The 13,380-nt window shown below is 42.6% G+C and overlaps 1 protein-coding gene across 1 annotated transcript in view; it reads left to right on the top strand.

Annotated features, from left to right (window-relative positions):
- VWA8 (von Willebrand factor A domain containing 8) overlaps positions 1-13,042 on the top strand; it is a 202,253-nt gene extending 189,211 nt beyond the window's left edge. The window contains exons 44-48 of the mRNA XM_069880696.1: positions 858-1,096; positions 3,681-7,184; positions 11,419-11,500; positions 11,620-11,713; positions 12,687-13,042. Of these exons, the coding sequence (XP_069736797.1) occupies positions 858-1,096; positions 3,681-3,789 (348 nt within the window). The 3' untranslated portion in view covers positions 3,790-7,184; positions 11,419-11,500; positions 11,620-11,713; positions 12,687-13,042. The remainder of the gene's footprint in view (positions 1-857; positions 1,097-3,680; positions 7,185-11,418; positions 11,501-11,619; positions 11,714-12,686) is intronic.
- Positions 13,043-13,380: the final 338 nt, after the last annotated feature.

The following is a 13,380-nucleotide window of genomic DNA, read 5'->3' as shown; positions in this document are numbered from 1 at the left end:
TGTAAGTGCGTAAGTGATTAATTTAAACTGTAGAGGGATCCCAGGTTGGTGATTTAGGCTGGTACCTTCAAGAAGTGGTGTGTCACATTAGCAGTGGGAAAATGTGTCAACTCAAAATGTGTTAAATCACAATTGCAAAGTGAGTGTATTCCTAAGACTTTACTGCAATAGGATGCAGAAAAAAACCCAACAGTATATTGCAGGATTTACCTGGTTGGCAGCTTGATAGGTTAGAACTGTGTATTTGAGCTTCCTTCGAAAAGTATTTTTGAAAGATCAGCAGTTACTGGGGTTAAAAGGACGGGATTTTCTGATGTCTGCAATTTGTTGCCTTCTACATAGGAAACAGTTTCATCAGTGGAAAAAGTGAATTTATTTCATAAAAGCTCAAATAAACCATTTCTGCATTTTTAAACCATGCTGCCAGTGCCAGGAGTCAAAGATTTGATAACAACTATAGAATTATTAGGGTTTGGAAGTGCAAATTATAAACAGGCAGGAGCTGATTATTAGGAAGCTAAGCCCCAATTTCTTCCTTAAATAGATAGGAATGTAGCTACTCAAACTACAACTGATCAAAGTATTTTACCTTTCTTAAGGTCCACTCCAATTCTGTCTATGTGTGGATTTTGTTTGTTTAACTCACTCTGTTTTTAAGAAGTGATGCCTGTCTTAAAATACAGTGTATTATGTACAAAGGGCTGCATCTTCTGTAGTATCTAGAGCACTGTCCACATTTCTGAAGTATCCTGTAGTGTAGCATAACTGAGCATTTGCTCACCCCTCTGCCAGCTGAAATTAATCTTAATTTATGAAGCCATCTTACATATTTCCACTTGATTACGCTGTGCACACAGACCATGCATGCCCATGCTCAGTTCTGCATGAGTGGAGACCACACCTTGGAAGGGACAGAGCACGCCATTCGTGAAATCACCAAGCAAGAGGCTGACGAGTATTTTGTTATCGTCTTGAGTGATGCAAATCTTGAGCGGTACGGTATTCATCCATCAAGGTTTGCCCGGGCTTTGACCACCAATGCTCAAGTCAATGCATTTGCCATATTTATAGGATCTTTAGGAGACCAAGCAGATAGGTGAGTATATTTGGTTTATCCCTAATGTAATTTTCTTTGTTTTCATTCATCGTAAATTTAAACTACGCTTTTTTTGCAATGAAGTTAGGTATAGTTGCCCATGCTGGTGTTCTACAGTAAGGTTTTGATCATAGAATCATAAAATCAGAGAATGGTTTGGGTTGGAAAGGACCTTTCAAGATAATCTAGTGCAAACTCCTGCCATGAGCAGGGTCGTCTCTCAGTAGAACAGGCTGCTCAAAGACCCATCCAACCTGGCCTTGAACACTTCCAATGATGTGACATCCACAACTTCTCTGGGCAACCTATTCCAATGTCTCACCACCCTTGTTGTAAACCATTTCTTCCTTATGTCCAACCTAGTCTCTTTCTGTTTAAAACCCCTTGTCCTGTTACTACAGACCCTGGAAAAAGTCTGTCTCCATCGTTCTTACAAGCCCCCTTAAGTACTGAAAGGCCACAATAAGGGCTTCCTGGAGACTTCAGTTCTCCAGGCTGAACAACCTCAACTCTCTCTGTTTCTTTACAGGAGAGGCATTCCAACTCTCTGACCGTTTTAATGGTCCTCCTGTTGGACCTGCTCTAACAGGTCCATGTCTTTCTGGTGCTGGTGCATTACTTTAGGTGGGATCTCACCAGAGCACAGTAGAGGTCCCTTAGTCTGCTGGTCACATTTCTTCTGATGCAACCCAGGATAAAATTGGCTTTCTGGGCCACAAGCTTGCACTGTCAGCTCATATCCAGGTTTTCATCCATCATTCTAGGGTTTTTTTATGTACTGTCACTTCATAGAATCATAGAATAGTTTGGGTTGAAAGGGACCTTAAAGATCATCTATTTCCGACCCCCCTGCCATGGGCAGGGACACCTCCTACTAAACCAGGCTGCCCAAGGCCCCATCCAACCTGGCCTTGAACACCTCCAGGGATGGGGCAGCTACAACTTCTCTGAGCAACCTGTGCCAGTGCCTACCCACTCTCAGGCACTGGAACTTCAACCTGTGTCAAGAAGGGGACTGGTTTGTGGGTCTTTGCCATTATGGTCAGCTAGTCCAGAGCATTCCAAGCATTCAAAGGGAGCACCTAAAGCCATCCTGCCCCTGGAGGGTGTGTGCTATCCCTCTATGTAATATCCCTGCATAATCATGATGGCAACGTGGTGCCTTTGCCTTTGCCCAGCATGGAGTTTGAATGCACATGGGTGTAAAAGGAGAGATTAAAGCAAGAGAAGATGGAGTTTAATGGTCTTTAAAACTACCAAAATTTGACTCAGATACTCCCCTTGTCCAGAGACCTACAGTCTTTGGAGAGTCTGAGCCAATATGTCCATTTTTAGTGCTGCTACGTAATTTTACTTTAAATTGTTTGGGCGCAGGGAAAAATAAGGAAATTCTGTCCCAGGTGGTATTCCATATCCACCGAGGACGAGCACATGCAGTAAAAAGCTGGTATAGCCATGAATATCAACAGTGCCTTTTCTGCTTCTCTTTGAGACTTCAGCTAGAGTAGAATGAGAGAAAGCTCAAAGGGAACTGGCCCTCAGTGCATAGTTTTAATCAGAAAAGAGTTGAAAGATACAGCTGCACAGCCAGTGTTAGTCATGTCTGCAGGTCTGTATATCAGAGCTGCATTATGAATGAAAAACATAATCCGTTCTGAAAGATTATAATTACAAAAAGTCCTTTTACTTCTGCTAGGAGTTAAGAAAAAAGCATTGACCATATCCTGCTGTGCAAGAGGAGACCTTATAATTGCCTAGTTCACTGGGTATGGAAAACGCACACAATGCTGTCACAGAAATGCATTTCTGTGTATGTGGAAGTGAAGAATTACACAAAGCCTTCCTATAAATGCTGTGGGGGAAGGAGAAGGGAATTCTCTGTTGCAGCTTTTTAAAAGCTCACTTTAAAATTAAGACTTAATTTAGCATTGGACAAATGGTGTGGAACATAAATTCCTTTAAAAAGCAGTGAAAAAATAAATTCCTAGCCTGCTGACTGGACTTGAGGGAGGTGGAGTTTGTAACATGCGTCTTATTTAGCTTTTTGAAGGGGGGTTAAGCTGTGAATAAAAATGTGTCAGGCTAATATTGGCAGAAAGATTTCTTTCCATGTAATCTGCTGTGATCTCTTAGAGGAGACACAAAGAGCACATTTAGAATCACTAGCAGAGTTGAACTGAAGGAGCTGTGGGTTCATGGTATCTATTTAGAGTAACTAAATATCTTCGGTTTCAGAGTAAATCTCTAGCTGCTCTCGGAAAAGCAGTTGTAGTAATACCTCTTGAGGTCACTGGTACCTTGTTCAAAACAGACTTTTTGTGTATCATAGAGAGGATATGAATAGAAATCTCTAGAAACAGTCTTGATTTTTGTGCTGAAAGGACCTTTGTGACTTAGCTGCTCTCAGTGTTTCCTCCCACTGCTGCTTTCCCAAGCCTTTAATTGCATGGTGACAGTGATGTGAACAGCATGGATTGGCAAGGTATTCAAAAGGAAAAAGATCCTTTCTTAAGGAACCCAGGCTTATGGTAGGGAAGATTATTTGAAATGGTGATTGTGTTTTGTCCCTCATTTTGCTCCTTAGGCTGCAGAGGATGCTACCAGCAGGTCGGTCTTTTATCGCCATGGATACCAAAGAGATCCCCCAGATTCTGCAGCAAATCTTCACATCTACCATGTTGTCAAGTGCCTAAGCATCACTGATGTCACGGTGCATGAATTCAAAGAAGAAGCCCATTCCCGCTGGAGATATGAACCCTAAAGCTGAGGATAAATACAGTTATTAATAAATGCTATTTTCTAATCAGGAAACCAACACAAATCTGCGTGGCAGCCAAGCTGTAAAATTTCACCCAAACTCTCAACTGACTTAGCACATTCAAAGAATTGCAGTGGGGTGGAGGTAAATCACAGAATGGCAACAGAGCAAATGTTCTTTCCAGAGGGACAAATAAATAAAGGACAGTTTGTGATCATTCCTCTGCCTGCTGTGCTGCCAACATTATGGTATCATCTCACCCTGTAAACATGGTTCACTGGGATTTCATAATATTATGCAAGGCAGAGCCAGGCAATCTGTTTCAGTGGTTTGTGTGCATATGTTTGAATAGGTAGCAAACTGCCTCTCTGATTTAAACAGGACTGCTCTTGTCAGGCAGGAAACCCTTCCTTCCTCCGCTGTGGCTTTCGTGTCCTGACGAGCATCGGGGCTTCACTGTTGGATGCTGGGAACAATGGAGCAGTTTGGAAACACTGACCGTGACATGTAAACATTCATTATCTGATCGGGCACGGTGTTCAGAGTTGTCAAACCTAGAGAAAGTAGCTGTTAAGAAGAAAAAAGCCCAAAAATAGATTCTTTCAATTCGGTCTATGAAAAGTAAGGGGAAAGGGTCAAAATGGTTTTAAGAAACCAACAGCCACTGTTTCCAAGGAGGGAGCTACTGCTGTGTCTCCTTTGCATGACCAATGATGCTGTCCCATTGCGCAGAATCCCTGGGATGGCCTCAGCGTCTGGAGGTGCCTTTTTGGTCAGGAGACAAAGAAGTTACTAACGCTTTGCTCAAGCGCTTCTGTGATTTGTTCTGCTTTGGTCTTTTGAAGATGAAACTGGAGGAAAGTTCGTGTCATGAGAAAATAAGTTCTTTTTTATAAAGGAAGAGGAAAAATATCTATTTTTTATTTTAGCAAGATATCTCTGTTGGGGTATATTTAATATCCAGGGTAGTTATAAAGACTTATTTTATAATTCATCAGCTGCTGTTTGCCTTGTCCCATAAGGCGATGATCGCTCTTTATCTACTGAAGCATTGATGTCTTGTAGGAGCACAGGAATACTCGAAGAATTGGAAGTGTGTTTAACTAAGCAGGAGAGTGCATCATCGCTGATCTCTGCTGGTATTAATTTGTGGGTAACTGAGTAGAAAGAAAGTCAAGGGAGAGTACATACAAAAATGTGAGGGAACTGCAATACTTCACTTCTAATATTTCTCTTAATCCCACAGTTGCTCAAACCTCACTGTGACTGGTGTACTTGGAGAGGAGGTGGCAAATTAAATTTGATCTTGTTAAATACAACCATGGGTGTTTTAAATTACGTAGTTTCTGGTGGTCATTCTCTGCTCCATCAGTTCTGTAACAAAAAAATCTTTCCAAGGCATCAAAAATGTCGCATATTTAGGATGTTTTGAAGTCTTTCCAGCTTCAGGACTCTTTATGGCAAGAGAGGACGGAAGACGTTTTTCAAAGGCTTGTTAGTATTGTTATGATAACTATATATCTGAAAACAAAGAGTTTGAAGATGCAATTCCTGTTTGGAGAGAAGGGAATTGGGAGGAGAATGTTGGGAAGCTTATCCCTGTCTGGGACAAACACATGTACACGCACATGCACATGGACACAGCTACTATGGGGAAGTACGCTTCAAAATATAAATATCTTGGTCCTCTAAACATATGATGAGATACTAAATGGAATAAAGAACTGGCATATTAATGTATATTAGTAAATATGGTTTTATATGGGAATTCCTTCAGCACCTCTGCTTTAATTGCAAGTAGTCTTTCAAAAAATAAGCATTTTATTACAGTTAATTACCAAATATTCTGTACACTTTGTAGAGTACTTGAGTGGATAAACTTTCTCACATTGGATTTACATGCAGTTGTATTTATATAATACTGTTATATTTATTATAAAAATATACATTATTTAAGGTAAACTCTGAGATAAATCTAACTTTAAACCTTTTGTTTTATTATCTCTGCAAATTGTATTTCATGTCAGACTATTTAAAATTACCTTTCTGCACTTTTTGTTTTTCTAATTTGTTTCAGGAGATGTCTGTTGTGTTTCAGTTCATGTTTCGTGGTCCTGCAGGATACAGCCACCTCTGGGGCCAGGCCTAGGCAGGAGAGTGGCTGGGAGAGGCTGGAAGCAGATCTCAGTAGGTTTGTAGAGAAAGGGAGAAGAATTGAATGAACTTTTTTTCTCATTTGTGGGGGGGGGGGGGGTTGGGTTTTGTTTTTAACAATGCTTCATTGCAGGGTGTATTTGACCTGGCAGCATCTCTCTAAATTGTAACAGTTCAGGGCAAAGTTTTATCCAGGCTGTGCATCTCTCACCTGCTTTAATTTCTGTCCCTGCCACAGGGAAATCAAAGCAGCAGTGCTTTTTCCTGTCTTGCAAAGACTGGCAGTGTTATTTCACTGCTCAGAAATTCAGCAAATACTCTTCCTTCATGTCCCTGGAACTTGCAGAGCTTCTTAATATGTATTTATTTTTAATTAGCAAAATGCTTAAGAGTGATGTGGCTTTATTTAACCAACTGCAACAGCAGTGACTGCTCTCATTGCAATGCATGCACCAGCGTTGTATGTCACTCATTCCTGCTGAAAGCATGTTACGATATTTTTCATCTGTTCTCACAATTTATTAAGGGACTTCTACACTCACCGGTTTTTATGAAAAGGCACAGTTTCAGTGAATGGATAGAGCTGCTGATTGGGGTGGGTTCTGATCTATTGCTAACACTTTAATCGCATTAGTCAAATCAGCAGCAGTAATTTTAACTGCCTGTTGTAAAGCAGATATTGATCTAGCTCTGTTTATATACAGTGTGTTCGTGCTCACTCTCTGACTAGTAACAGTACAACGTCATTTAGGATTATTATTTACTGAGGTGCAAAAAAAAATACAGAAAGCTCAGGCAGGAGTGATTTCAGTCAGGGCAAAGCACATCCAATGCTTAGAGACATAAGCAGCCTCACGCAGCGACATGTAAACGAGATGGGTTAGCATGAAGTACAAGGAAAGCTAAGAGGGTCTCATAATCTTGGAGTCCATCTGTGGGGTTTTTTTCCACCCCACTTCTTTATTTTACTGACACTAGGTGCCAAACGTGATTGTGAATGTTGTGCTAGACCTCGTCCATTAGCCTAATAAAGTTAAGACTGAAGAACCTAATCACTGATCAAATATACTGATGTCATGTTCCAGCAAACAAGAAAGTAACAGGAGACTGAGACATTATATGATAAGTGAAAAACCAACCCAAAAAAAGAATGCCGATGCCTAGTTGAGAGCACAGGTAAGAGATGCAAGAATAAGAGAGGTTTTCTTTATCTATATAGTTAAGATTTTTTAAATATATATATTACAAAAAATATTAAAATACTAGGACAATAAAAAAAAGTAATTGTGGTATGTTGGCTATTGCACACTACACCTGTGGAAAATTGTATTTGAGAAAAAAATAATCACAGTAAGAATATTGATGGCTAGACATGTAGAAAACATTTCCAGTTTTGACCCTGAATTACCCAGCCACCACAGAAAGTTTTGCTATGGGCAGACTGGGCTGTGCAAAGCCAGGTAGGGCTGGAAACCAAACCCTGCCCCCAGCTGCCGGATGCTGCAGATCCCTACCAGCTGGGTGTCATCTGGCACCAGAGGTACCCCAGATCAAGAACAAATGTAAGGGAAGAGAGCAGGAAAAGGAATAAAAGACAAATTCCCCATTTTCAACCTGCTCAGCTTCCTGAACTGGCTTGTCTTGAGCACCAATGCAAGCATAGGCAGGAAAGATGTGGAAACTTGCAGATGAAGGAGCAGGACTGGGAAGATCTGCCAGGCAGGGCTACAGCATTAAAATTGCCAACAATAAAAGCCACATCCCAGTACCGGGAGAGGCTCAGCAGAGGAGGCACGTTCAGCCTGCAGAGCAGGAGGGAGGTGTCACATCATGGCCAAGACTCGCTGCAGAGACCATGCAATACAAACCCATCGTCACCCAGGGAGAGTAGGCTCAGAGACAGATCTCTGCTTCTAAAGTCAGCGCCACATCAAAGCTATTATGGTCCCTGTGACTTCAGCCCTTTAACTCAATGCCTAAGCATCCTCATCAGTAATAGGAAGAAAATAAATTCCTTCCCTATCCCAGGCATGTGTTCAGGATGAACTGGGGCTTGTTAACATCATCAGACAAACAGCCTGCACTAAAACCTGTACATTCCCTGAATACTAATTTTTGTGAGCCTTTTTCTTTTTTAAATGCACACTAGTTAGTTCCTTCTAGTGAAAGCCAAAATTTTAAAGTTCCTGGAGTCTCCTAGTGAAGATGAAAGCATTCATTAGGTGCCCATGAACTAAATACATCCCATCAATATTGGGGGAAAAAAGAAGTGCTTTTTATACTAGGACTTGATACAAACCCCTTCTTAGCAACAGCCTTTTCATTTCAAATCATTAAATGAGTATTTTATGTTAACTTCTCTGGCCAGGCTCTCTGAGAAAGCTGGCAATATTACATGCAGATAGTGGTTTGGAAAAAGTCCAAAAATACCATAACTCGGTTAGGAAAATGTGTTCTATTGGAAGAGCGATATGAGAAATAGTGTCCCAGATATTTTTGCTGTCATTGTGACTAAATGATGGTCCATGCCATCTCTACCAATGTGCATTTCAGTTTGGTTTTGTTTGACACCCTTAACGTCACCTACTATATTTTCCAAATTAACAATTAGAAATAATATCAGGTTTTTTTAAAGAAATGCATTTGGGTATGGACAGGGATGCTCCCCTGCCATGACTTACAGAGAAGTGTTGAAGCAGGGAATGTGCCTCCCTGTTATCATAGCACTGTACGAGCTATGCCTGTCCTAGTAATATTGAGAGTTAGCAAAGGAACACCCTTAGCACTGACTCATCCCCAATTCCTGCTAGTGCAGGGACAGATTTATCAGGAGCAAGGATATCTGCATGTCTCAGCTGGCCCGTGCAGCTCACACACCTCCAATCCAAGCTGGTGACCTTGCTGGCTACTCCTCTCCTGCCCTTTCCTTCCCCAGGTTGTGGGTTGTGTCTGCTCAGGATTCTGCCACTCTAATTCACTGCTTCTGGCTCATGGGAAAGCCCAAAGTCCATTTTATTGAAAAGCCTGCAAACTCTGCATTCAGCAGCAGGAAATGCAGCAGAGATTTGATGTACCAAAACGGCCATACATTTTTTTCAATCCAAATTATCTGAAACTGCTCTGCAGGTCCCTTCCATTCCTTGCTATCCCCAACACCCTTAGTGTTCCTCACTGTATGGAGGGTGAACAGGGACCACTGAACCTCTGGGTCCTCTTTCTCTGTGTCACATCCTTTAGCAAAAAGTCACGTAAGGTGCCCAAAATGAACAGAATCATATTAGAGATACTGCACTTGGAGCTCAGAAAGCCAACTATATCCTGGGCTGTATCAAAAGCAGTGTGACCAGCTGATCGAGGAAGGTGATACCACCTCTCCACTCTCGTGAGACATCACTTGAAGTACTTTGTCCAGCTCTGGAGTCCTCAGCACAGGAAGGACCTGGATCTGTTAAAGGAGAGCCACGAAGATGATTCAAGGCCTGGAGCACCTTCCATAAAAGGACAGGCTGAGAGAGCTGGGATTGTTCATCCTGGAGAAGAGAAGGTTCCAGGGAGACCTTACAGCAGCCTTAGAGTACTTAAAGGGGACTACAGGAAAGATGGGGAGGGGCTTTATATCAGAGAGTGCAGGGATAGGACAAGGGGGAACAGTTTTAAGCTGAAAGAGGGGAGATATAGGTTAGGTATCAGGAAGATTTTCTTCAACTTGAGGGTGCTGCTTTGAGCAACCTGATCTAGTGGAATATCCCTTCCAACCCAAATTATTCTATGATTCTATGACACACCTGCTGTAATCCTCCTCACTCCCCTAGTTTTCTGACACAACTCAATTTTGACGTATCATGGTTCCAAGAAAGCAAACCAGATGCCGGAGGAAAACCAAGACCTTGCACTCATCAATATATTTACTATAAGACCATGGCTTAAGGACCATATTTTCGTTTCAGCACAGACTTAACAGTACAAGGTCTGGGCATCCAGGCAGCCAAAGACTGGCAAGCATGCCCATAGTGGGGAGGCGCACGCCAAAGTAGATGTGAGCTGTCATCTGAGGGCAGAGAGGCCTTACAGAGAGATCTGGACACACTAGAGAGCTCAGCAGTCACCAGCTGTATGGAGTTTAACAAGAGCAAGTGCCAGATTCTTCTCCTGGGACAAGATAGTCCTTGTTATGCAGACAGACTGGGAGATGAGAGGCTGGAGATTGGCCTGAGGAAAGAGATCTTAGGATCTGGGTTTATGGCAAGTTGAATATGAGCCATCAGTGTGCCTTGGCAGCCAAAAGCGCCAGCTGGGTCCTGGGGTGCATCAAATTTAGCATTGCTAGCAAGTCAATGGAGGTGATCGTCCCTCTCTAAACCGCAGTGGAGCAGCCCCACCTTGAGCTTTGTGCGTAGTTTTGGGTACCTCAATATAAGAAGGACATCAGACTAGTAGACTGTGTACAGAGGAGGGCAGCCAAGGTGGTGGAAGCTCTCAAGGGCAAGAGGAGGGGCTGAGGTCGCTTGTTTAGTTCAGCTTGGTGAAGAGAAGGCTGATGGGTGACCTCATCATAGCCTATGATTTCCTCAAGGGGGGCAGTGGAGGAGGTGCTGCTCTCTCTCTGATGACACAAGGAAATGGAATGAAGTTGCTTAGGGAAAGTCCAGATAGGACATTAGGAAAATGTTTTTCACTGAGAGGGTGGTTGGTCACTGGAACAGTGTCTCCAGGGAAGTGGTCAGAGCAAAAGGTCTGTCAGAGTTCAGTGAGTGACTGGACAATGCTTTTAGTCATGTGGTTTACTTTTAGGTAGTCCAGCAAGGACTTGGACTCAATAATCCTTATGGGTCTCTTCCAACTTGAGATAATCTATGATTCTATGAAGTAGTCAAGAATAAATGTGCCCAGGCACAAACAAGAGACAGAAGAGACCCTAAAAGAGCTCTTTCTGTCTCTATTTAATCCTCTTGAGCGTTGTGGAGAGCAGCTCCAAGTAGGTGTCTGACTCCAGACTTGGTGTCTCTTCATCCCACCCAGCAGCTCTTCCCTGTCAGCTCTCACCGTTCAAGGCCAGGGCTTAGCAGAGTAGTGTTGCCCTGTGCTTTCAGCTGAAACGTCCTCAGCGTGTACTGCAGAAACGAAAAGCACCTCTTCAGAGGGCACGGGGCACCCTGTCTGTCATTCTGCAGCCTGCAAAGCCCAGCCTAACTTGAGATGATGGCAGATGGCAACCTAAAAGGTCACAAAGCTTTTTCCATTACCGTGGAGGAGTCTGAAAGCAGCATTATTTAACTCAACTGTCTGCTTTTAACAAAAGGCACATTGTTTCTCTGGATGATTTCTTCTAAGAAAAGCATGTGTGTGAATGTGGGAAACTCAGGCTGGCACGGCAGTGAATGTCAGAGTTTAATCATCTTTCTCAAAACAGGAATCCGACTTCTCCTGGGTTTTGAAAAATATAAAACAACCCCCTTTGAATTATTCAAGTTTCACACTCTGTCCAAAACTAGGTAAGTGTCCTTCATTTGGCTGTTAAATTTTTCTTAGCCTCCAGAGTTCTGGATAGACCTGTACCTATGCTGTAAGGGGCCAGTTTCCAGACCTGAATCGCCACTTCACTTCTTTCCAGGCAGTGATGCTCATTTCCATCCAGCTAACGTGCTGAACCACACACATCCCTAACTAGTGACGTAGCTGCTAACCTTGTCCTCCACTGCTTTAAGGTACAGCTCATGTCATATAACATTTCTTCACATTTCTTATCTCCTTTTTTTGAGTAGGTTCACTGCAAGTGGGGAGAATTAATTGTTTTTAACCTTGTTATTTGAGATATTTTCTTGAGGCTGCTAATCAGCCAGCCTTGTCCTTGTGTAGAGAAGGCTATACAAGCACATTTGCACGCCTCATACAGGGAAGGGTAGGGAAAAAAAGAAATAGGCAGGGGCTTTCTCAGAGAGCATTAAAGTGTTATGGTACAGGATTAGGTTAGGTCAAGGTCTGAATTAAGATTCTTGCAACAAATGCGTGATTAAGACAATTTTAATTTAACAAGGGCTAGCACATACAAATATTTGAGTATTTCTAGTAACTGAAACTCCCAATGTCTTTGCATTAGTCATGGAGCCTTGGTTAACACTAATAGGCACCAAGATGAAACACACTCTCCCTGAAGAGGAAAAATAAAATTAACTGGTCCATTAATATAGTTAGGGTTTGAACATTATTTGGTTTTAGCTCAGATGCTGTAGTGTTTGCGAAGACACAGCTGGTAGTGCAGTTCAACCTTATTTTTCTGAAAAGCTATTTTATTTCTATTTATTCGATCTCTTGATGATTACTGTAAAGTACACCAATATTCACAGGGATCATTTGCTTATGAAGAAAACTGAACGCAAAGGGACACATCCTACCATTGCACTAACCCTTGCGCAGCCAGATGCAGTGCTACCTACATACCAGTTTGGGCACAACCTGACTGCAAAAAAGTGCTTTGGGGAAGGTCCAGCTCCACCTTGCACACCCACATGAAGATGACTCTTTGCATTCAGGTTGATGGGATCTATTAATTTATGCCATGTGTACCTCATGCATATTAAAAAAAAAAAAAAGAATAAGGCAAGAGCAATCAGAGGATTTTGAGGGGATAACTTTTCTCTCCAGTTTGATGTGGCAAACATATTGTCTCCCATTGCTCAGGGCTCACCAGGCACAAAAGGGCAGCAGGATGGCAGCCCTCGAGGTCAGATTTGAGCAGCTCAGCTCCAGCCCCCACCATGCAGAAAAGCAGAAGGAACCTAAGGACACAGACAAACAAGAAGCTCAACAAGATGATTAATCCCTCCTCCAAGATCCAGCAGAGTGCCAGCACACACTAACCTGTCTCTGGGTCTGTCCAGACTTAGACTCCACAGTCAGTAACTGATAGATTTTTGTGTGTTCCTCCATCTTTTTAGCACAATTCTATTGGAAACACTTTAAAATCAAAAATTTCTCTCCAGCCCCTCTGAATGCAAAGACAGAGTTTGATATTAAAACCCCAGAAGTTAGAATTATGCTGTCATTGTCACTGGCTGGTTTTTTTGTGCATTTTGTCCCTGAAAAGAAACAAATCCTTTGTCCAATTAATTAGAATAGTGAATATGACGAGATCACCCAAAAGATATTCTGCCTTGCAGGTGACCCCTTCCTCCTCTGGGTGCAGAGCACCAGCCAGTGCTCCATGGTTGTGAAGTGGGCAGGTGGGGCAGACAGGAGAGTTCATCTTTCCCTCAGCCAGAGAGCAGCATGCCATGGACCCCAATACAAGGCACCTCCTCCTGCAGAGAATTTTGTGAGTGCTAGGACAGGGGAGGCTGGTGGTGAACACCAGCCTTGGTCCCCAGGACACCCA

The sequence above is a fragment of the Phaenicophaeus curvirostris genome, chromosome 1 (genome assembly GCF_032191515.1).
Source record: "Phaenicophaeus curvirostris isolate KB17595 chromosome 1, BPBGC_Pcur_1.0, whole genome shotgun sequence".
NCBI lineage: Eukaryota > Metazoa > Chordata > Aves > Cuculiformes > Cuculidae > Phaenicophaeus > Phaenicophaeus curvirostris.
The sequence above is the reverse complement of the archived record's forward strand: the minus strand, read 5'-3'. Positions and strand labels throughout refer to the sequence as shown.